Source organism: Protopterus annectens, chromosome 3.part0 (genome assembly GCF_019279795.1).
Source record: "Protopterus annectens isolate FY-2018-M chromosome 3.part0, PAN1.0, whole genome shotgun sequence".
In the NCBI taxonomy this organism is placed as follows: Eukaryota; Metazoa; Chordata; order Ceratodontiformes; family Protopteridae; genus Protopterus; species Protopterus annectens.
The window spans coordinates 1,944,942,285-1,944,967,714 of record NC_056731.1 but is presented as its reverse complement, the minus strand read 5'-3'; the positions used below and the strand labels follow the sequence as shown (position 1 = coordinate 1,944,967,714).

Here is a 25,430-nt window from a genome sequence, read left to right as displayed (position 1 = left end):
ACAGTCTATTACTTAAGAAGACAGACTAGAAATGGTGTGGGAATTATGGTGTGGAAAAGGCTACAGAAAACATAGAGAGAGATGTTATCAGAATTAGTGACAGACTAATGACAATCAGACTCCAGCATAAGGATGTGGTACTGTTTATAATAGTGGGGAAAACAGTGCATTCAGACAGCAGTTGCAAGACCCGTTAGGTAAAGCAAGTAACAGGAATTGGTGTTGATAATGGGTGACCTGAACACACACACTGCGATGGAACAGGATACGAGGACTGCCATGGTCCACATGGGTGGGGTAATAGAAACAAAGGAAAGGCCATTCTAGACTTCTGACTGGCAAATAGTTTGATGGTGACAAATATATGGTTCAGCAGGAAAGAGACTGTTCCAAGATCACATACAACAGTGGCCAACATGCAACTCATACAGACTTCCTCCTAGCAAGGAAAGGGCACAGGCGTAGAGCTGGTGATTGCAAAGTCAACCCCAATGAAACAATTGCCACAATTAGCTGCAAGCAGTAGTCAGAGAAGGCTCTAAGTTCAACGCAGACTAGGCTGAGGATCTGGAAGTTGACTGGAGAGAAAGCAGAGTAGTTCAAGGAATTACACAAAGATCTAGCACCTCAGGTGGAATTGAACAATGGCAGTGCCTCAAAACAGCACAAGTGAGGACTATAGAATTGATATGCAGCCGAGGCAGGCATGGTAATAAGATATGCAAGAAAAGCTGGTGGTGGAATGCAGAAGTCCAGGAAGTCACCTAAAGAAAGAATGAGTGCAGGAAAAAGTGGAAGACAGAAGAGACTGACCACACTAAGAAGGAATACTGGCTGGATAACAAACATGCTAAGACAGAAGTTGCAATAGCAAAGAACAAGGCCATCAGAGTCACTCCACCTGCTTCTGTAAAATTAATTGGTAGATGGTACAAAGAAACTATCAGGTTGCAAGGCAAAGACAGAAAGATTAAAAAACAAACAAAAAAAAAAAAAAAAAAAACACACACACTCCTGGTAATGCCAGAAACAACCCGCTCACCAGTCCATACAGCATCAAAGTCAGATGTAGTAAGCACTTCCATCAGCTTCCAAATGGAGAAAACCCCACAGAAGTTGTACTGCCCCACACAAAGCCTATAATGAAAGAGAAGGAGCCTACCCTAAAAGAGCTATGAAAAGCACCTCAGGAAAGTGAAACCAGAAAAAGCAGCAGGCTCAGAGGAGGTCACAGCAGATATGATCAGGATTGTTGAGTGAGATAGGGGAGATATTGTTCCTGAGGGTACTCGTATAGCACTATGGCAATAAAGGCTTATCCCACATGACAAGAGAATAAGCACAATAGTGCCAGTGTACAAGAACAGAGAGGACATCCACAATTGTCGGCGGTACAGAGGTGTCACATTGCAAGAAAGCTCTGGAGAGGGTAACTGATAAGTGAATATGTAGAGCAGTAGAAAGTAAGATGGGAGCTGAGCAGTCTGGATTCAGATCGGGATGCAGCACAACCAACCCCATGTTTGCAGTGACAGATCTCAGGAAAAGCTAGAAATGAAGAGATTGTCCAACTGGGCATTCTTAGACTTGGAGAAACTATACGACAAGGTCCCAAGAAAGCTAATTTGGGCAGTCTTGAGGTGATTTGAAGTCCAAGAGATACTGGTAGAATTAGTGGCGGCTAAGTACAAGAACCCAAGGACTCAACTACGAACAGTGTTTGGTCCCTCAGTGGGGTTCTCAATCGGACTGTATCAAGGATAAACACTGCTGTGCATACTTGTGATGGACTACATTAGCAAACAGGTTGATAGGGGCAGTTCAACACATCACTATATGCAGATGAGGTGGCATTACAGGCGGACTCCTAGCAAGAACTTCAGCAAAGAATCGGGAGTAGAAAGCAAAACTGAAGGCACATGAGACAAAACTGAATACAAATAAGGCAGTTATCTTTTTCTTTTGGCAGCTCCTGTTAGGAGTTGCCACAGTGGATCATCTGTTTTCATTTCTTCTTGTCCTCTGCATCTTGCTGTCACTCCAACCACCTGCATGTCCTCTCTCACCACATCCATAAACCTTATCTTAGGCCTTCCTCTTACTTGGCAGCTCCACACTTAGCATCCTTCTCCCAATATACCCAGCATCCATCCTCAGTGGATGTCCAAACCAATGCAATCTTGCCTCTCTGGCTTTGTCTCTAAACCATCCAATCTGAGCTGACCCTCTAATGTACTCATTGCTAATCCTGTCCATCCTCATCACACCCATTGCAAATCTTAACATCTTTACCTCTGCCACCGCCAGCTCTGACTTCTATCTTTTTGTTAGTGCCACTGTCTCCAACCCACATAACATAGCTGGTCTCACTACCATCTTGTAAGACCTCTTTCACTCTTACTGCTACCAGTCTGTCACAAATCACTCCTAACACTCTTCTACATCCACTCCAACTGCCTGCACTCTTTTCTTCACCTCTCTTCCACACTCACTGTTGATCCCAAGTATTTAAACTCATCTACCTTCACCAACTCTACTCCCTGTATCCTTACTATTCCTCTATCCTCTGTCTCATTCACACACACATATTCTGTCTTAGTCCTGCTGACCTTCATTCCTCTCCTCCCTAGAGCTTATCTTCACCTCTCCAGGGTCTCCTTTACCTGTTCCCTACTCTCACTACAAATCATAATACCATCCGCAAATGTCATAGTACACGGGGACTCCTATCTGATCTTGTCTGTCAACCTGTCCTTCACCTTTGTTTAATGGCAGCAATTGAAGGAAATCGGAAGAAGCTGAGAATTGAGACAGAAGGGAAGATAACTGAACAGGTCAACAGTTTCAAGCATCTGGGAGAGGTAGATGAGGAGAAGGGAAGTCTTAATGAGAAAGTCAAAGCTAGAATCAGAGGGGCTGCAGCCAACTAGCAGAGTGCGTCAGCGGTAGTGAATGACAAAAGAATGCTAAAGAAGCTGAAAAATAGAGTGTATAAAACAGCAATGTGACCAGTACTACTGTATGGTGCAAAAAACTGGGCAGTAAAGGCAGAGCAACTGAGGAAGCTAGAGGTGATGGACACAAAGTGCCCGAGATGGATGTGGAATGATGCATACTGTGGGACTGACAAAGAAATGAGGATATCAGAGCAGAAGCCAAAGTAGCTTCAATTGCAGAGAAGGCCAAAGAGAACAGATTATGGTGGTTCAAGCCCATGTGCAGAATAGCAGAAAACAACCTGATGAAGATGAGTTGAGACAGACATGAAAGTAGGCAAGAGGAAACAAGGGTGTCCAACAAAGCAATGAAAGGATTGCGTGATTAAAGACCTGCAACAGTCATATGAGTGTAGAAGAAGGTAGGACTGGCACTAAATCAAGAGACGGCAGCAGTTAACAGCACCCCAATCCCATGTAGAATATGGGAAAATAGGGGGTTATGATTATGATATATTACACACACACACACACACACACACACACACACACACACACACACACACACACACACAATTTAGATATATAGCTAGATAAATAGATACAAAAAACATGTAGAATTAATTACACTGGTTTGCATAAACAGAATATTGCATGTCTTAGCACTGTGGAATTGCACTGCTTTAAAGCAGGTGCAGGGTGATACTTTAAACCACATTCTTTAGAAATCAATTTAAATTGTTTGATTACATCCCATTTCTTTACATCTGCAAACAAGTAATTCCAAATGGCTGGTCCAGGCTTGGAGAAGGCCATTTCTCCAACTGTAGTTTTACGTTTGGGTCTAATGAGAGACAGGTTTTCTTCAATATCTTCTCTGAAGTAGTTTGAATTTGAGTTTACATTTTATAGAGGAAGACTACACAAGTCTGATTACACTGTCCAGTTATATGCCAAAGAGAAAGGTAACTGTCAGTAACTGGCGGCCACTTACAGTAAGTAAATGGCAATAACAGGTCAAGGCTGTTGGCTAGCACAATAATTCGTAAGAGTTTCTTTAAAGTCATTGTGATCTGTGTGTGTTTAAAGTGGGAGTGGAGGATTATCATGGATAAGCCAAAGTCAACTTTTGAAATGAAAACATTTCTACTAACTGATGTTGAGCTGTAGGTGAAAGTAGGTGAAAGATTCTATAACAAGGCTTTAAGTGCACTAATGATCTGCTGAAGAGATCTTCAGTGGGTTTAGCAAAACTCAGTGTGGGGTCTAATGTTATGCCCCAGATACCGCTGTACTGAGAAAGCTGGCAGGGAGCTCCCTTTTTTATCAGTGATAAAAAGGGTGGGGAACAAGGCAGTTTCTGAGTAGATCCAAATGTAAGTGTTGGATTTTGCTATACTGATAAGCAGTCTGTTATTATAGGTTCACTTACAAAGGGTCTAATAGTAGGAGGTCAGAGTACAATGCTATTTTTAAATTAGTAAGATGTTATTTTATGAAGACAGAAAAGAAAGAAGTGGGCTTATTACAGATCCACGTGGAACTCCTGTGTTTAGGGTCACTGCAGTAGACTGGGAAGACTTGGAATAACTCCAAAATGTTCCATTAGTCATGTAACGTTTGAACTAACCCAAAATTAATCTCAACTAGTTTGCCCATAAAATGTTATAACTGACTGTTCAAAAGGCTCTAATTATATTGAGGAACACTCCTCCACTTAACTTGAAGTTATTCATATCAGTGAATATAGCGTCAATTGCTGTATACAAGACAGATAATCATACTGCTGGATGAATTTCAGAAACCACGCTGTGCTGCAGAGGAGGCCATATTTATTTGTGCATTCAAAGAGCTGCTTGCAGATTAGTCTTTCAAATACTTTTGTTAAAGGGCACATATTGGCAACTGGTTTGTGATCTTCACATTCCTTGGCCTTTGGGAACTTTAGCGTAGGATTATAACTGTAGGTTTACAAGATTCTGGAAATTCACCAGAAGCTAAGGAGACTTGATATGGAAAAGTGATTTAGTTATCCAGTGAGCAAACATTTGAAAGAAGAAGGGATGGAACTTGGAGAACTTTGCACCTGATTTGGAATTAAAACTGACTGGGGCTTTTTTGACTTCTTTGCTTGACATCTATTTAAAGTAGAGTTGCACTGCAAGCAGCTAGTGCATAATTGGGACTCAGAATGCTGAATCTAGGGCTCAGTTTGAAAAAGTAGTAGTATTTGGTTTGGGGGGGGGGTCTCTAACTGTATCATCAACAGTTTCTAAGAACATAAGACTATTAATTCTTTAAGAAGGAACTAGACTTGTATTTTGTTAGGTAAGTGCTTTTAGTTCTGAAAATACAACACCATGGACTCTTCGCCCTGCTAGAACCTTGAATCTTGAACATGAATCAGAAATTTAGCAAACAGATCCAGAAATTGTTGAAGTAAAGCTCTCACCTGAATAAGGTTAGGATATAGCCCAGCCAGAAGAACTCCCTTTACTAGTTCTTCTTCTCCATTATTCTGATTACATAGTGCAGATGAACGCGTGCAATCCGCAGGATGGGGAACAAGGAATGCATCATAAACATTCTCTGAAAACTGCTGAATCAGACCTGTTTGGAGGATACAAAAATGTGCCATCTTATTACATTTATGTTCAACAATACAATCACCTATCCCTTTTACTTAAAATACTAACTGAAAAAGGCAAGCTAAACCAAAACTAAGTGTCTGCAGCAAAGAACAAAAAGATACATGGTTAAATATAATAATACACAATTTTGTTACAACTGACAGTACTGAAATGAAATACCTTGCATCTAAAACAGAACGGAGTAAATGGAAGGATGGGGATGATAGAAAAATTGGTCACAACAAAGCTGACCAAAGATGATCAGTAAAAGGAAAACCACAAAAACAAGGGTGTAAGTCCTAAATGGACAAAAACACAGCACTCATTGTAGCAACATATCTTCATAAAGTAATCTTTCAGGAGATATTAATTTCACTATTACTGTTGTTAGTTTCTGACCCCCACACACACACACACACACACACACACACACACACACACATTTTTATTTTTGGCAGCTTCTGAGCTTGATGAAAATGAAGCTCAATTCATTGTGCTCTCTAGCACTTTCCCATCATGTTGCTTTATGGGTTCTCTCAGTTTTCACTACGAGTCTAAAAAAAATTCAGTGACAGCCTAAGAAATACAGCTAAGACACACTGATACTATATTGCATAGCCCTTTTGTTTAGTACTGCAACACACACACAGACTACAGAAGTACAATCCCAAAGGAAACTAGTCAGAAATGAGAAGCAACTGCAGCTGCAATCAAAAGATCAGTTGTTGCAATGACTACCTTCCACAACAGTGCCACCATACTTTGAGGTGGCACTTGGAAGAGGTACTACTTGCAAGACAGTGTACCAAACAGTAAAGTTATGGACTGAGAATAGATACCTAGTAAAGATTAAGTTAGAATAGTGTGATTCTTTCCTGCTCATTCCCATTAACAGTAATCTTCAACTGCTTGTAATGAAGACCAAGTGGCAACAGCAAAAAATAAGAATTAAAATGTGATGGAAGAATTCAACCAATGTAACCACAGTTTGGCTTCAAGGAATATAGGAATAAAGGCGTCACCACATTCCAGATGACATAGGTGTTAAAGGCAATAGAAACAGAGGGTGGGAGTAAGCAGCCAATGCTAGCTCATTCTTACTGTGAGTACAAATTATTAGTCCAGATAAAATCACTTTTGCTAGCAAATATAAGAGAGAGACTCTCTCTCTCTCTCTCTGATTGCCTTCCCTATGGAAGAAATAAAGACATCTTGTTGAAATGTCAAGCAGTTTACTCAGTTAAATAGGTAGCTAGGATGAGGGTTCGTTCTAATGAGAAAGGGTGCTCATTCACATCTACCTACTTACCTGAATAAACTACTTGAAACCTCAACAGGATGTTGTTATTCCTTCCACTGGGAAGTCCTGTATCTCGTAGATCTGCTAGCAACAGTGATTTTATTGGAACTAATCCTTTGCGCTCTGTTTGTTAGTCCTGTCTCCATTTGGGTCACAGGTGGGACACAAGATCTGACTTGAGCTTTCTAAATTACCTTTTGTTTTCCCATTCATATTGGGAGGAGGAAGGCAATTTGAACTGCTGCACTGCTTACACCTTGATGATGAACATTTTCCAAGACATGCTATAATCCAGGCACATGTGGCTGGTAATGCAGAATCACACATGAGCAACAGCTCAGGAACAGGAAGGACTACCATTCCATCAGTTGTCAGGTATTATGGGTACATTACCAACTTATCAACCCAGCATCCTTGGAGTATCCATGACTCATATTCTTGGCACACAAGCTCACTTTACTACCTCTTCTTGCATGGAGGGATTGATTATTTCCACCTACTTGGCAAGTGCAAAGCATTTTAATATTCCTAACCATAGATATTCAGTATCTGTAGATTGGTACAGGTAATATTAAGTAATAACCTTCCCCCTCTGTTACGTGTCCCCTACTTCTATTGTTTTTCCAGGTGATGCAGGCTACCCATTCAAAACCTGGCTAATGACATCAGTCTATAACCCCAAGAAGCTACTGAAGAGCACTCTGACATTCACACTATCCAGTCATTTACGGTGTGTCTGGCCTCCTGGAAAAGTTTCCAATGCCTGGACAAGTCTGGGGTACCTTTCAGTGTGACTCTGCCACTGCAGGCAAGATGCTTACCGATTGCTGCATTCTGCACAACATTATCATGTATGAGTCTGGTGCAAAACTACCACAGCTTGTCACTGATTGTGGCAGTGCAGCTCTATCATTCCTCCCACCAGTGACAATGGTGACTGTGGCCAGAGAAGTCAGTAGCATGGCGACTCTCTGTCAGGCTTGTGCACAATACATGGTGGCGCAAGCAAAGAGACTGTATCTTCTCCATAGCTATGGAGTATGAAATTCATAGAGTAACAGTAAGAAAAAACAGTTAAACTGAAAACTTGATGCATGAAGTGTTACTTGTGGACTATGCCATGTGGTGCACAGTTAATCAACTTATACTGTACATTAGACATTTCTTACTTTTCAACAACAGAAATGTTTTTCTAAGCAATATGATCAGCCCCTCAACACTGCACAAATGACGACTAAGTGGCACAACTGTTAGACACATTGCCAAGAACAGAGAGTTGAAAAGCAGGTAGTATGCACATACGTATGACTATATTGTTATATTTCCCTGTAACATCCAGAGCAGACTATGCTGACTGTTAAGGAGCATATAATACTTGAATCAGAACTTGTTTTTCTCTCTCTTTTCTCAATTTAATATTTGCTTAGTGAGAGAAGGTACTCAATCTAGTGTTAATTCAAATTTATACAGATAGTGCAGCTGTAACGTGTGTAACTGGACTGCTGGTCAAGAACTCTATCCAATTTTAAAAACTATAGGGTACATTTGGAATGTGTCATTCACAATGTCCCCTTAATAGTATGGGTGATGTCCCAATAAACTGAAAAGAAGCATTAGCATGTCAGCTTGATGCTAAATTGCTCTGATGGATTTACTAGATACAACAGTACCTCTGGACATTGACTTAATTGTGATGCAGGACCTAGAGCTTGACAAAAAGTTTCTTATATGTGTTGCCTTACAAGGTCTGACTGCATTCTTTTTTGGGGAATTCATCTGAATGCCTGTCGCACTTCCTTGAGAGGCACTTGGTGTGCAGCCTATTCATCAATGCATGAGGATAGTTCCATGGCCACATTCACCTATGCTCCCAGTACACGTCTGGGTAAGCCTTTAAGGGTCTACACATGGAGGCTTACAGGAATGCACTGTGTGTAACCATAATACACATGACAATCATCATGACACTCTCCATGGCCTCGACGATTCCCATGCACTTGTGAAACTCACCTTGCAGTACTCTAAACCACATATTCCTGACTCTCAGTGGCAGCAGCCTGGGCTTGATAATGTCACAGCACATCTGGTGCTGGGAAGCCAAGGCCTTACATATCCCTGGAGCTGTGACCTGTGCCTTTACCTGGTACCTCTGTGTACAGGTTTAACAATAGGTAATCACCTCTGAATGAGTAGTTTCATCATCAAGGGGTTCAGACTACTCAGAAGGAGGTGGCGCTGTGCTCAGTTGTAGGGGGTCCCCTCCCCAAAACTACAGTCCTCTTCTGCTGTGCGTTAGCATGTGTCATTACCTATGGAATTTTCCACCTGCTATGTTGTAGAAGGCCCTGATGATATACTCTACACTGTATGTTACAATACTGAGGAATTACAGTTAGAGTGTCATCATTAACAGGTACCCCTGTTGTTAACAACAGCCTGTTGTGGTAGTGCACTGAATGAGTTTGGAACTGGTAATGATTCTGAAGAAATGTGAACATAAGGTTAAAGTGACATGAGACAGGTGGAATTAGTTGTCCATAAAGACAAGGTAACAAATTTATCACACATTGTCTGTGGGTCTATATTATAACATTGAATGAACAAATGTCAAACGGTCACAGTATCGAAAGTGACGTTCAAATGACTTGGTTTTGTGGGGAGGATGTGCTGCCCACACCCCCCGCTAATTATATATACCAACTCCGTGATCGCACTACAGTGAGGAAAGGGCAAAATTCCTGATCTTCACTGCACCCCAATCTCACAAACCAGGACTCGAACGGCACGTTCGATATTGTGACCGTTCGACATTCGTTCCATTCGATGTTATAATACAGACCCTTGTCTGTAGATTTTCTGCAGCATCTGATGTTGATGTCATACTGGATGATGAAACATGCAAGGGTGATGTGTGCACGTCATATCAAATGCATTTTAGCATAATGTAGTAAAATGAGCTATACACTAACCTTCCACACTACCCGACTGTGGCTCTTGTAGGGGTCTGAAGGTACTAGTGTCAACAACAGCTCACCAAATGTGTCAATTTTTGTTGTAAAACTATTTAAGTTTGAATGGTGGTGAGATGATGTGAGGAATGCTAAAGATGCTAATAAATAGCCTCTGTTTACCACACTCTCCACACTAAACCTAGTGCTCAAATGTGTGTGTGTACAGATAAAGCATACTACTTGGTTATGATTTGTATGGGGTGTATGAATATTCATTTCTTTTCATTCACATCAGTCAACACCCTCACAGCTTACAGTTCTGATTTGTGCTGAATTGTTTTTTGAGTTGTGTTTGAGCTGAGGGCAGTGTTTCTCAAAGACCTACAGGAGTAGTTGTAAGAGAGGTGTACTGTCTGTGAGAGGTGAAATTTGATTATAACAGGAAATCATTCAGACTCACTTCTCACACAGTATTACATTATACATGTGGCTGACTATTGGGGTAGGGTAAAACAAATGTCTATGTATATGTATATATATGTATATCATCAGTATGCTTAATATAAAGACAAAATAACATAATATGTATACTGCCATCAGAGGGATGCATAGGCAGTGACTTGTCTTTGAGGTTTAGGGGAGGCAGGCAGCATTAGCAGATAAGAGTATTATATTCTCACAACTACTATTAGGTTAACTGTTGATTGTGCATCTTTTTAAGCAGCAAATTTTGAAATTTTAAAATTACTTTAAAATTATGAAAGAAAAAAAAAAAATTTTTGAAAAATTTTTTTCTTCATTCTTTTATTTAACCATACATTGGAAATAAATTTGAAATAAATGAAAGCTCATCATCATAAATAAATCCCAGACCATCTGTAAATGTGTGGCTGAGGATCTGAAACTATAGGGCATCTATTCTTCTAACTGCTGGTTTCAGGATGTTCATGTATTATTAAAAAGAAAACTTAAAAAAAACTAAAGCTGAACCAACACAGTTGAATTTCTTCCCTAATCATAATTTTCAAAAGCTATTATGAAGAAAAAAGGTTGTTGTGTAAAAACCATGAAGATATATAGAAGTTATTTCTTTGTAAAGCTTAAGAAAGTAAAAAAAGGAAAAAAAAAAGGAAAAATAAACGTGGATGGTATGGGAAGCCCAAGGAAGAAGGATGGATGGGTGAGACTGAGAGTGTGTGTGTGTGTGTGTGTGTGTGGGTGGAAAATGAAAGTCCAGTCATCATTTCACTTTAAGTCCAGACTGTACATTTTGTTGTGTTGCAATGTATCACTGTTGCAACTAACTTAACTAACAACAACTGCTTCCTTTGTTAGACAGCTCAACATAGTGAGTGTTGATACATAGGCCTGGCCTAATGTAAAAGCTTGTAGCTGCAGGGTCTGTCTGTGATACTATTCTTAAAAGTTTGCAGCATGAAATAAAAAAGTGCTTTGGGATGGGGATGGCATTTAGGATGATACTTATACTGGGGAAGTGCTAGGGGCCCCAAACCCGACCATTTGCTGGGGGCCCCCAAAATGCTAACACCGGCCCTGACAACAGCTCTGGTGATTTCTGCAGCATCATCTGCAAAGTCATTACACCTTATACAGAAAAAGTACTCCTTATCCAATGTTAAAGACTGGAGTGTGGCAGGGTCAACAACAGTGCTGCTAAAGGCATCTGCATTCTGCATAGGTTTGATTTTGCCCTGGGTCATCCCACCATGTCATTAGCTCTTTTTCTACACCGTGCAAAGGTGTAGTTCCTTCTTCCTACAAGATTTATATTACCCACTACTTTTTTCCACACCTTAGTTGTCTCTGCCTGTTTTGGCTCCCTTTTTCCAAAAGTTGTTTCCCAGATATCCTCAGAGCATCCATGAGGATGTGATTATCCTTAGATCTGAAGTTCTCTCTCCTGCGTCTTGTTCCTTGATGCTACATCATGTTGTAACCTGCAAACACATATTGTGACATCGTTGCATGATATTTTCAAGAAATGGACTATACATGCCACTGCACTTACACATGTACACATAATGGTGATTCCATGTTTCACTTTTTTCTTCTATGCTGCCTGTGTTTTCTATTCTTCTACAAGAGTAATATAAAATACATTCTTGTATGTGCTGGCTGTAAGGGTGTGGCGGTCAGAAGATTATGTATTATGCCATATACTTAAACAGCTGTCCTTTTGTCTGCACCAGTCCTTTACCCACTGGCAGAGACCACTGTCATCAGTAAGCTATTCAACATGTGTAGACAGCACCAGCAATGGCACCTTACACATTCCCAAAAAGGCTGCTTATAATCTATTAAATACTATTTGTCATGTTATACCTGTATATATAGACTACTGTTTAAGAGATCACAGTGAATTATACTAATAACTTCTTTTTCCTGATTATTTATGTTTATCCCGGTTTATAAATGGTTATACTTCATTTGTTTTTCATGGAGTGTTGCAGAAGCTCTAGTTCGAAATAATGATCATACCTGAATCCCTCTCCCCAAGAGCAAAAAGTATGAAAAATTTCTTCAAAGCAAACTATAGCTTCTTAAGCAATGGGATAAATAGTTTCAAACCCCCTGCTACCATGGTCAACAATGACTCCTATACAGAGGTGTATAAAAATGCCCTGTATAAACACCTATATGAATGTACAGACTCAGCTGTACCTGAACGGATCAAAACCAAGTCCTCACAAAAAAACAAGCCACCCTGGTGGACATCAAGCATAAACAGGTTATACAACAACAGGAAGAAACTAATGTCCAAGAACAAGAGGGAACTGACTCAGCAGATGAAGGGCACCCTCCACAGCTTGAAGAAGCAAATCAGATATCTTGTAAAGTCCTCTAAAGCCAATTATGAAGCTAAACTAGCATCCCTAGCTAAGGATAATTCACAAGACATTCTTTAGCTACGTCAGAAATCTAAAAGGGAAGGGCCAGCTTTGTGCCAAACTTGTAGTGGGTGGTACCACTCATATTGACCATGAGGACATCGCCAACCTGCTAGAAGACAGGATTTGGCACAAACCTCACTCCCCATGTCCCCACTAGCCATACCCCAAAAGCATCCCTGTCACCAATTCTCTACCTAGTATCTCCAAAGAGCATGTCATGACTGCACTCTCCATGGCCAAAAACACCGCCTCTATGGGACCAGATAACATCCCAGGCTGAACACTAATTGGTCTAAACAAGACATAGATTAACCACTTGGCACTCTGTTCAACCACAGTCTAAGTACTGGCTTTGTCCCAGCAGAGTATAGACAGCCAACAGTAATTCCCTTGCACAAAGTGGGTCTATCAACTGACCATGGGAACTATAGACCCATAAGTCTACCCAACCTTATCTGCAAGGTCATGGAGAGAATCATCATGGACCTGATCAACAAAGGCATTGGTGACCTTCAAACTCCTGACCCGACCCAATTTGGCTTTAATGGTAGATCATGCTTATTAAATTTGGTGGACTTCTTTGAGAAAGTCATCAAAGCCCTAGATGAAGGGAAAAGATTGCATACAGCCTATCCTGACTCAGGCAATGCATTTGATATAATCCCCCATTTCAAGCATCATTAAGAAACTCATCCAGTTGGGAATAAACCCATATATCACTAGATGGGTAGCCCACCGAGAGAACACATACAGTCAAAGTTGGGGATTTCACCTCTACCAGCAGACCAGTTACCAGTGATGTACCACAAGGAGCTGTGCTGGGCACGCTACTGTATGGGATCTATTTCTCAGAAGTCTAGTGAAAATAGATGGCCTGTGGCTTACCAAGTTTAGTAATGACTGCAAACTAGGTGCAATCACCGAGTCCTCCAACAATGTTGACTTACTACAAAAACGGCTTACATAGACAAATGATTAGGAAAGGAGATTGCAACAGTGAATACACTAACATCTACATTTATGGTAAGTGTACACAACTGTACTATGTTCTTCATGTTTCACTGTTGCAGTCCTGACTGTTGGGAAGATCCCCAAATATTTTAGAGAGGGTGGAAGGAGATTAAAGAGAGGAGAGGATTCCGTGCAGGACTGCAGATGCAAAATTTGCTCTAGATTTGGAAAAGGCTGCCAGGTGGTAGTGCCTAGTGGAAATATGAACATAAGACCAAGTGTCTGCCTCAAAGATGTCCTTAGTGGGAACCCCTTTGAGGAAAGTACAGTTGTGTACACTTACCACAAATGTAGATGTTCGAGTGTATTCACTGTTGCAGTCATCACCTGTGGGTTATCCCTGCTGTGGTAGCCCTCGGCTGACCCGAATACCAGAGTAAATGTTTTTCTGCATCAACTGCTGTTGTTCGTAGACTGACGTCAGGTCGTCAGTGCTATAAAGCAAGGCAGCTGACACCATTACATCAGTTTTTCTTGCCCTAAACAGTCAGAAGCCCAAGGAAATATGGCAACGTGGTCCTGGTGGTTAAAAACCACCCTAAAAAGCTTATGTCTCCCTAAGGAAAAAGGATATAAGGGGGAAGGAGGGAAACCAAGACTGCAACAGTGAATACACTCAAACATCTACATTTATGGTAAGTGTACACAACTGTACTATGTTCTTCGTGTTTCACTGCTGCAGTCATCACCTGTGGGAATTGTTCAAAAATACTTGATGGTATTGAAGTTTTGCTTTATCATCAGTAAATGAAAGGGGTGAACAGAATGTATTTTAATCACTGGGTTGTACTGTTACCTGGAATATTAATTTCTTTTGATTAAGCTAATTAGTGGATAGTATTAAAATACTGCTATTTTCCTAGCTTAATTGTATTTACTTTCCATGCCTTGACTCCTGTTATTATCTCAGAAGGCTATATCACAATAAAGTATGTTAAAAGACACAAGAGAAAGAAAAAAAGAGTAGAATAAAATAGGAGAGAAAAGAATAAGGTAAAAGAATATAACATTTGTTTTAAGAAGCTTTTAAAGAAATATTTAAAACACAAGAATAACTTCTTGACAAAACTGTCTATATGTGTGGTGTGCATACATATATATATATGAATTCAATTTATATATATATATATATATATTTTTTTTTTTATTGTACAGATATACAAGTCCTTCAAATATACTTTTGTAGAAAATTATTATATATTTATTTAATATGGTGTTTTATTCAAGAGAGTAGTAAAGTTTAATGTATACATTTACTGCCAACTTTCTACTGACATTCCCTCAAGATTAATCAAGCAGATAAACATGCATCAACGATGGACAGAGACAAAAGTACAGTATTTTTGGTAAGAATTCAGACATACTATGTAAATATAATACACAACTAAAACACAATAAAATAAAATAAGGAAACAACCAAAATACCAGTAACCCAGTAGAATCCAGAAGTATTTTATTCACTCTCTTCACTCACTGACATCTTGGCTGGAATGCCTTCAAAGGAGAAAACACACCTAAAAGAACACTCCATATAAATAGCACAATCAATTATTTAATAAAAATTCAATTAAAGAAAATCATAAGCACAATTAAAGGAGAGCTCTCCAAATTAAGTTCAGAGAGTGAATAAAATACTTCTGGAATCTAATGGATTACTGGTCTTTTGGTTGTTTCTTTATACTAAGTAAATATGTTTTGTGTACTTGGTTTGATTATGTCATATATGAATTAATAATTTGTCTGCTTGTTTATTTTAGCCCGTTATAAAGAAAATTTTTCAAAACATATAAGGCGAACTATAATATATAACTATAATATATTTTTCCTTCTTACCAGAAAACAATTTTTAAAAAATGAAATGAATATGTTTTATAAAAGAAGGGCATAATTATATTTCCTGTCAAGTTATAATAGAAATTATAAGATAGAAATTAAAACATAAGTTGATATGTCTGATATGTAATATTAAATATAAAGTTAGCTATGTAGTACAACAAAATTGTATATTACAAATATGAGTTTTATAACAAGAGTGCATTTTAATTATTTAGATTTACAATGTTAACTAGTCATTACAAAATAGTAAGGTAGTGTAATAAAGTTTGAGTAATTTGTATGATCACATCATCAAACCAGGATTTTTTATTCCATGTAAGGGGATAACATGGAATATAAATATTCTAAGTATAGTTTAGTATTATTATTAGTGTTTCTGTCCACACCAAGATGTATTAGTGATACATCTGTATTCATTGTACTAAATTATTGTATTGTACATAAGTTCTGAAAAGTACAGTTTTGTACCTACCATAAATGTAGATGTCCGATAGGTATGCATCTGCAGTCATCACATATGGGTTGTCCTGCCTCAGGCAGCCCTTCGGTCGGCCGGATTCCAAAGTCTGGGTCCAGCGACGGCTGATGTCGCCCTTTCCCCGACGTCAGAGCACCTGGGGTATAAAAGCGTCAGCCGACGCCATCTTCCTCAGTTTTTCTTGCCCCAGATGCCAGGTGCCCTCTAAGGAAGGCTAATTTTGGAGAAATGCAAAAAAAAAATTCCAAACATGCACAGTAATATAAAACAAATACAGCATAATAGATAACCCCAGCTAGCTATAGGAGGGATAAGTACCCAAGAAATACCACAGAGGGGAAGGAGGGAGGGTAAACCTGACAGCAGATGCATACCTATCGGACATCTACATTTATGGTAGGTACAAAACTGTACTATGTCCTTCAAGGATGCATCTGCAGTCATCACATATGGGTAGAATACCATAGCCAATCTGGGGGTGGAGGATCTATGTAAAGGATGGTGTAGCTAAAAAGCCCTGCAGGACTGCCGTAGCAAAGCCTGCTCTGGATCTGGAATATAAAGGTAAATTGTAATGCTTGGAAAATGTATGCATGGAGCTCCATGTAGCAGCTTCTAGAATGTCCTTGGTAGCCACCCCTCTTAAGAAGGCTGTGGAGGTGGCTGTGGCTCTGGTGGAATGAGGTCTAATGTTAGCTGGCACAGTTTTTCCATGAAAGGAATAACAAAAACAAATGCAATTCCCTATCCATTTTGAAATTGTCTGTTTGGAAATTGCTTTTCCTTGTGCACCAGCAGCATATGCTACCAACAGCTGGTCGGTTTTTCTGTAGCTTTTAGTTCTGTCCAAGTAGTAGCGCAACTGTCTGTGTATGTCCAGGGTGTGCAGACGTTTCTCCCCTTTGTTTTGTGGATTTGGAAAGAAGGTAGGCAGGTGAATAGCTTGGTTTAATGAGACCCTGGATACCACCTTTGGCATAAATGAAGGATTGGTTCTCAATGAGACTCTGTCCTGATGAAAAATAAGAAATGGCTGTACTGCCATGAGGGCCTGTAACTCAGATACTCTTCTTGCTGAGGTTATGGCCAGAAGGAAGGCAGTACAAAGAAATGCGACCCCCGACTGGCTCCTGAGAAGCACAGCTGGGGCACCACATCAGCAGCGCTGGTAGGGGTGGCCTCGAAATGAATCACAGCCCACCCCTGCCTCTAGTGTGACATCTACCATTTGCTCCTCCCCCTCTGCCTCTGAAGGAGGACTCACCCTGTGCATCCGGGAAAAACTTCTGGGACTTCTTGAACCACATCGTACCATCCCTCTGACTCTTGGGGTATGGTCTAGAGGGGACGGTAAAATGTAGTCCCCCCACAGTGTTTTCCCTTCTTGCTCATACCTGGTGAGTGTCTTTTTTACCTTCGGTCCAAACAAGGAAGAACTGTCAAGGAGGGCATTGGAAAAGGCAGATTTGAATGGCTCCACAAAATTACACAAGCGCATGCAGGAGTGCCTCCTAAGGGAAATGCCTGAATCCGCTGCCCTGCTCGCTCCATCAGCTGCATAAGAAATCAGCCTCATGGAGGAGTTAACAATGGAATTCAAGGTGGACAACTGAGCAGACACCTTATCAGGGACTCCTTCAGTATATGTACCTTGTAGAGTCTCTCCCAACTCCTTAAGGAGATCTCTCTGAAGCCTTGTAAAATGTGTTAGGTAGTTCAGTGATCTGAGAGTGAATGCTGCTGATGAAAAGATACGCTTCCCATATCTATCCATCATTCGAGACTCCTTGTTTGGCGTATGGACAGATGAAGAAATCTCCTCTAGTTTCTTCTTGGTGGCTGCTGCCACCACCATGGCATCTACAGGAATGCCCTTCGATAAAAATTCCTTCTTCTTGAGGGCTGACAAAAATTTATTGGATCTCCTGGGGACTGGCTCCACGGCATCAGGAGTCTTCCACACCTTTTGGCTAACAAGGTCTAGAAGTTCGTCAAAAGGTGGGGACACACAAGAGGCTGAAGGTTGAGACCCGAAAGCCTTCAGGTACACCGACTCCTCATCAGAAGGGGTAACAGTGGGCCAGCCACACCTCTGCTTGAGGATGTCTACAAAGGAGACATCATCAGAGAATGACTTGGGGGACCCTTCAGACTCCTCGAGGTCTGTCTCGGAGGTAAGAGACTCATCCTGGGAGTCTACATCTTTCCTCTTGCATGTCCTCTTCCGAGGTGGCTCCTCAGAAGGAAATTCCATGGAGGTCTCAGAAGAGTGGGGGCCACCAGCCGGGGGATCCTGAGGCTGCAGGTCTCTGCTGTCAAGACAGGGAGTAGGTACTGAGACAGCGGAGGTCGGTGCCTGAGGGGGAAGAGTGTCGGAACACCTGGGTGGAGCTGATGAGCAGACATCATACTCCACGTCATCTCGAAGGCAGACCTCTCCAGCTCCGAAGACCTCCTCGGTTCTGAGGAGACAGAGGATGTCATCGGCTCCAGAGCCATCAGCTCAGAGACAGATGTAGGATCAGAGCTCACCCTAGCAGACGCACCGAGGGAGAGACCCGGAACCGAAGAAGTCCAGGTCCAAGTGTCCCTACTGGGGCCGACTGGTGAACTTCGGCTCCTAGACACCCCAGACAGCACCGAAGGTGTCTGGGCGGAACTTGGCTCTGAGACAGCCTCGGGGGCAGCTGGAACCAAGGGTTCCACAACCAGCGGTACTGAACACTCCAGCTCTGAAAGCTCAGCACAGTTCGGAGGAGGAAACACAACAGGTGAAATGGACTCAGGTGGCTCCGGGACTGACTGGGTCGGAGCCAATAGCATTTTTGGCAAGGCAGATGACTTCAGGAGTCTCAGCACTACTCTCTGTACATCTTCTTCTGATAGGCTCCAGGAAGATCTGGAAGATAGTGTGGGAGATCTGTATGATAGGGGACCTTAAATTAGGGGAGACTGGCAATGGATCTCTGGACAGGCTCCGATGTTTGCTATCAGAAGATGGCTTTGAAATGCATGGGGCTGACACTGGAGTCATAGTATCAACAACCTTGATCGGTTCCAAGATCAGTGGAGCTGAGGAGGGAGAAGTCTTGTCCAGTTTAGAAAGTTTAGGAGGCAGTTCCGAAGCACCGGATGGCGCCAGGGAATGCGTCTTGTAAGGTTTAGCTTTTTCTTTTGTAGATGCATGAGATTTGGAGGAAGACGACGAACTGGCCAAGTCTTCCTCGAAAGAAGGCTTGAGGAGACCTTTTAATATTAGTTTGTTCTTCTGCTCCTGTAAGACTCTGGAACTGAAAGAATGGCAAAACAAACAGGTTTCCTGCAGATGGATGGCTCCGAGGCAATACACACAATTCCTATGGCCATGCGCAATTGACATTTTATGAGAGCATTTTACACATTTCTTAAACCTCAAGGGTTTATGATCTTTTGCCTCTTTAGACATGGTACCAGAGAAGCAGCAAAATACAGGGACACAACTCAAACACAACGAGGACTAGGTCCTGTAACTTAAATGGGCCTAACCCTTACCACACTAACACACACACACACCACGAGGACTAAGTCTTCTAACTTAAACGGGCCTAGCCCTGGGCAGAGAAAAAAAGAGAGAAAGTACAGTTTTGTACCAACCATAAATGTAGATGTCTGAGAGGTATGCATCTGCAGTCCAAACAAATGGGTTGTCCTGCCTCAGGCAGCCCTTCGGTCGGCCGGATTCCAAAGTCTGGGTCTGGCCTCGGCTGATGTCGCACTTCACCCGACGTCACAGCTGCTGTCAATTGGGTATAAAGGCATCAGCTGACGCCATTTTCCTCAGTGTTTCTTGCCCCAGATGCCAGGTGCCCTCTAGGAAGGCTAAATTTGGATAAATGCAAATGATTCCAAACAGTAGAGAGCAAATAAAAATAAACATGTATATACATATATACAAACAAATACACCATAATAGATTCCCCCAGCTAGCTACAAGATGGGCAAATACCCTAGGAGTACCACAGAGGGGAAGGAGGGTGGGTAATCCTGTCTGCAGATGCATACCTCTCGGACATCTACATTTATGGTAGGTACAAAACTGTACTATGTCCTTCAAGGATGCATCTGCAGTCCTAACAAATGGGTAGAATACCATAGCCAAACTGGGGGAGGAGGCACTAAGAGCTTATGGTGTAGTTAAGATCCCTTGCAAAACAGCAGTGGCAAAACCTGCTCGGGATCTGGAGTATAAAGGCAGATTATAATGCTTGGCAAATGTATGCACGGAGCTCCAAGTAGCAGCCTCTAAAATGTCTTTGGTAGCCACTCCTCGTAAGAAAGCTGTAGTAGTGGCTGTAGCCCTTGTGGAGTGAGGTCTGATGTTTTCTGGAGTTGCCTTTCCATGAAAAGAGTAACAAAATCTAATGCAATTTCCTATCCACTTTGAGATTGTCTGTTTTGAAATTGCTTTTCCTTCCATTCCTGTTGCATATGCTACCAGAAGCTGGTCAGTTTTTCTATTGTTCTTGGTTCTGTCCAGGTAGTAGCGCAATTGTCTGTGCACATCCAAGGTATGCAGTAGTCTTTTCCCCCCTATTCTGTGGGTTGGGGAAGAATGTTGGTAGGTGGATTGCTTGGTTTAATGATACCCTGGAGACCACCTTTGGCATAAAAGTAGGATTAGTTCTCATGGACACTCTATCCTGATGGAAGATAGGGAAGGGCTGTACTGCCATTAATGCCTGTAATTCAGAAACCCTCCTTGCTGAAGTGATTGCAAGCAGGAAAGCAGTTTTCCAAGATAAGTACTGTAATTCTGCTGTTGCTGCTGGTTCAAAAGGGGGGAGTGTCAACTTTTCTAACACAAAGTTCAAGTCCCATGTAGGCAATGGTGGTTTCCTTGGTGGCTTTACATTTTTAATTCCTCTCAGAAACTGCCTGAGTAGAGGTTGAGAAAAGACTGGAGGATCTATGTTGTATTCTGCTGAAATTGCTGATGCATGAATCTTAATGGAGGAGTAAGACAGGCCATTGTGGAAAAGCTCTGCTAAATATTCCAGGATGTTAGCTATGTTTGCCAATGATGCATCTACTCCTTTTGTTGCACTCCAAATGAGATATCTTTTCCATTTTGCTGAATAAGTTTTCCTTGTTGAGGGTCTGCGAGCCTCCAAGATAATGTCTTTAACCCTTTGAGATAAATCTGGGTTATTTTGTCTTATGTAATGTTCCAAGCTGCTAGCTGCAGTGTTTTCAGGTTTGGATGCAGGATTTTGAAGTTGTTCTGTGTTAGCAGTAGAGGAACTAGGGGTAGAGGCCATGCGTGTTCCCGAGACATACTCCTCAGTAGCGGGTACCAATGTTGCCTCGGCCAGTCTGGAGCTATCAAGATGATCCTTGGGTGATCTTCTTTGATCTTCAGTAGCACTTTGTGCATCAAAGGAAGAGGTGGGAATGCATATGCTGTCAGGTTTTCCCAACTGAAGGATAGGGAGTCCACCTTCCAAGCAAGTGGGTGGTATGTCCTTGTGGAGAATTTTTTCAATTGGTGGTTGTGTGGGGATGCGAACAGGTCTATTTCTGGTAGTCCCCATTTCCTTGTAATGGATTTGAAGATGTCTGGATGCAGCATCCATTCGTGGGCATCCGTGGTAGTTCTGCTTAAGATGTCTGCTAGTATATTTTCTTTTCCTGGCACAAATATGGCCTGGAGCTGAATGTTGAGGTTCAGGGCCACATTCCAGAAGTCCATTGCCATCCGGCATAGAGGATATGAATGTGTGCCTCCCTGTTTGTTGATATACCACATAACTGTGGTGTTGTCCGTCCTTATCAGCAAATGACCCTGTTGAAGAAACGGTCTGAATTGCCTGCTTTACTGCCAGCATCTCTTTTTGATTTATGTGTAGGTTCAGCTGGTCTTGAGTCCATAAGCCTTGTATGCACTTGTCCACCATGTGTGCCCCCCAACCGAGGTCTGAGGCGTCCGTGGTGATAGTCTGGCTTGGGTGAGGCCTGTGGAAGGGCAGTCCTTTGTTCAATTGACAGGCCTGTGCCCACCACTGGAATTCTTGCTTCAGGCATGGAATTATTGGAATTTGGGTTTCTAGGCTGTGCTTGTGCTGAGACCATAAATTCCTTAGGTACCATTGCAACTTCCTCATATGTAGTCTGGCATGTGGAATCAATATTATGCAGGATGCCATGTATCCCAGGGCTTGCAGGATTTTCCTTGCTGTAAGCTGGTTCTGCGTTGTTAATGCCATGAAATAGAGTGGTAGTTGCTTCTGCTTTTCTGCTGTGAGGAATGCCATTTGGTTTGATGTGTCCAGTTCTGCACCCAAGAAAGTTATCCTTTGGGATGGTATCAGTCTTGACTTTTTTGTGTTGACTGTGTATCCCAGGGCTTGCAATAGGTGAATAACCTTTCTCAAATCTTTTGTTAAACAGGCAGTCGTCCAGGTATGGATAAATTTGAATTCCCTGAAGCCTGCAATGAGCAATTACTGATGCCAGGCATTTCGTGAATACTCTGGGCGCAGTAGATAAGCCAAAAGGCAATGCTGAGAATTGATAATGCTCTGATCCTGCAAGAAATCTGAGGTATCTTCTGCAATTTGGTCGTATGGGGACGTGCAGGTATGCCTCCTTGAGATCTAGAGTCACCAGCCAAGACTCCTTGCCCAGCATGGGAAGAAGTTGCTGTAGGGTCAGCATCTTGAATTTTGGAACAATGAGATATGTGTTCAGAGCGGACAGGTCGAGGATAGGTCTCCATTGGTTTTCCTTTCTTGGTACCAGGAAAAGTCTGGAATAAAATCCTTGTCCTTGTTCCATAGCCGGTACCTTTTCTATAGCTCTCATCCTTAGTAAGTGGTCTATTTGCTCTAGAGCGTTTGTCTTTTGGTTTGGAGGTAGGTTTGGCATTCCTCTCTTCCTTGGTAGAGTATGGAAGTGAAACCTGTAGCCTTTGTCTATTGTGTGTAAAATCCATTTGTCTCCTGTAATGTAATGCCAGTTTACTGAAAATAAGGCTAGCTTTCCGCCTAAGGGTGCTTCTAGTTGTTCCCTGGTAGGCGGTTTCAGAGCCAAGTCACTGTGATTGTACTGTGGAAGTGGTAGTGGCTGGATCTGTGGCAGTACTTCTCTGGTTGTTAGGCTGCCACTGACGTCCCCTGTAGGCACCTCTGGATTGACCTCTGCCTCTTGGGCGCCTATTTCTGCCTCTCTGTGCTCTGGTGGTGTCTGGAAAGGACCAATTCTTGGAAGGCCAGTTCCTAGTAAACCTCGGCGGCTGGACCTGTAAGAAATCCTTGACTGTCTGGACAGATTTCGCTTTTTCTTCCACCTTCTTCAACACTTGCTGTGCAGGGGAGCCAAACAAACTGTGTTTTTCCATGGGAGCATCTAGAAGCTTTGACTTTACATGGTCTGGTAAGGATTGCTCTTTTAACCATGCATGCCTTCTGATCACTGTACCAGTCATAGCTGATCTAAAGGAAGCCTCCAGTGCATCATAGCCGCATTTTAAGGAATGATTACTGACCTGCTGAGTGTTATGTACCAAATCCTGAAGGGACTTACGGTCTAAAGGCTCAGGCGAGGACAGTTTTTTAGTTAGCTGATCTAACAGAAATTCCTGATACTGAATCATGTGGAATTGACAGTTTAAGGCCCTAGCCGAAAGAGTAGCAGAAGTATAAACTTTTTTACCCCATCTCTCTAATGCCCTAGATTCTCTTTCAGAGAGGAGGGGGGTTTTGGCAGAGGCACCTGCTACAGCTTTGGGGCCCTGTGAAATAGTTTCAGGATCTGCAATAGGAGCCTTATACAAGTGATAATGTGTGTCCGGAACCCTGTAGTATCTGTCGGGCTTAGCAGGGGCCGGAGGAAGAGAGTCAGGGGCAGTACAAGCATCATTAAATGCATCATCCACAACTGTAAGTACTGGAGGAATGGCTAAAGGCCTATGCTGTGGCAAATGTAAAAAGGTCCTAAGCCTTTTCCTAGAGTCTGAAAAATCCTGGCCCTGCCATTGAAACTGTTCTCTCATAGCATGCAAGGTTTCCCCAAAAGAAAATTCCTCAGGAGGAGAGGCAGAAGGGATGGAGTCTTCTGCATCAGAGTCCTCATATGGAGAATAAGGGCCTTCTGGAGGATTTGTATTTTCTGAATCATCAGAGGAGTAATCTGTAGAAACTGGCTCAGGGGGCTCTGCTCTAGGCCTCTTCTCTGGAGGGGGGTGAGAGGCCCTGTCAGGGTGAGACTGGGATCCCCTGATCAAGGAAATGAGATCCTCTGCTAGACTAAGCATTTGAGAACTAGAGCTAGGCCTGTGAGAGGGGGTTTTAGCATGCACGGTCTTTGAAGATTTAGCTGCTTTAGCCCTGGAAAAAGCCTTAATTGACATGGATGCAGGGGGCCTAGCAGCTCCACGTGCAGGAGTAGATATATCTAAAGGGATAGTATCTGATAAATCCTGAGAACCTGTAAGAGCAGGTGGAATTTCAGTAGCAGATGCAGCCATGCTGGATGAGGCCTCGGCTGTAGGAGGTATGCTTTCGGCCGAAGGAAGAACCATGGACTCTGTTTCAGCCGAAACCAAGACACTCGCGGTTGGCTTAACCGCGGTTTCGGCCGAAACCGCGGACCGCGAGTGTCGGTCCTTTTCCTTACGCTTTTTAACTAATTGTGAAGTCGGAGTCTCCGACGGCATGTTGTAAGCAAAAGCGGAGCCGAAAAACTCCTCTGCAAACTCCGACCGACGTCTAAGTGTCCGTCGGTTGAAGGAAGCACAGGCTAGACAAGCTGCTACGTCGTGGTCTGGGCCTAAACAAGGTAGGCAGTAAGAGTGGAAATCTTTATGAGGTATTTGTTTCCCACAAGTTAAACAGTTATTCACTTTTTCTGACATCGGCTGAGGCAAGAAAGAGTCCCCAACGGGGTACTTAGCTTTTTAGAAGTCTTCGGTAGTAGCAATCTCTGGTTCTGACCGACCGGCACTTGCGAACAGCTTCTGCTTCAGGCGCCACGCGGCAAGAAAGACTGAGGAAAATGGCGTCGGCTGACACCTTTATACCCAATTGACAGCAGCTGTGACGTCGGGTGAAGTGCGACATCAGCCGAGGCCAGACCCAGACTTTGGAATCCGGCCGACCGAAGGGCTGCCTGAGGCAGGACAACCCATTTGTTAGGACTGCAGATGCATCCTTGAAGGACATCTAGGTCCTCTAACTTAAACAGACCTAGAAAAGAGAAGACTAACGGTCTGAAACTACCAAATACACTGCACATACACACACACACAAAGTATGAATCAGAAATTGTCCAACTCTCTCAGTGGAAACTATACTCAAATTCTACATCGTAGAACAAAAATGGTCGGAAATATCAGAGAACC

The 25,430-nt window shown here is 42.3% G+C and overlaps 1 protein-coding gene across 1 annotated transcript in view; it reads right to left on the bottom strand.

Moving 5' to 3' along the window:
* Positions 1-25,430, bottom strand: part of DHX30 (DExH-box helicase 30) — a 1,694,732-nt gene that overhangs the window by 323,307 nt on the left and 1,345,995 nt on the right. Inside the window, exon 17 of the mRNA XM_044066068.1 lies at positions 5,389-5,546. Coding sequence (XP_043922003.1) covers positions 5,389-5,546 — 158 coding nt within the window. The remainder of the gene's footprint in view (positions 1-5,388; positions 5,547-25,430) is intronic.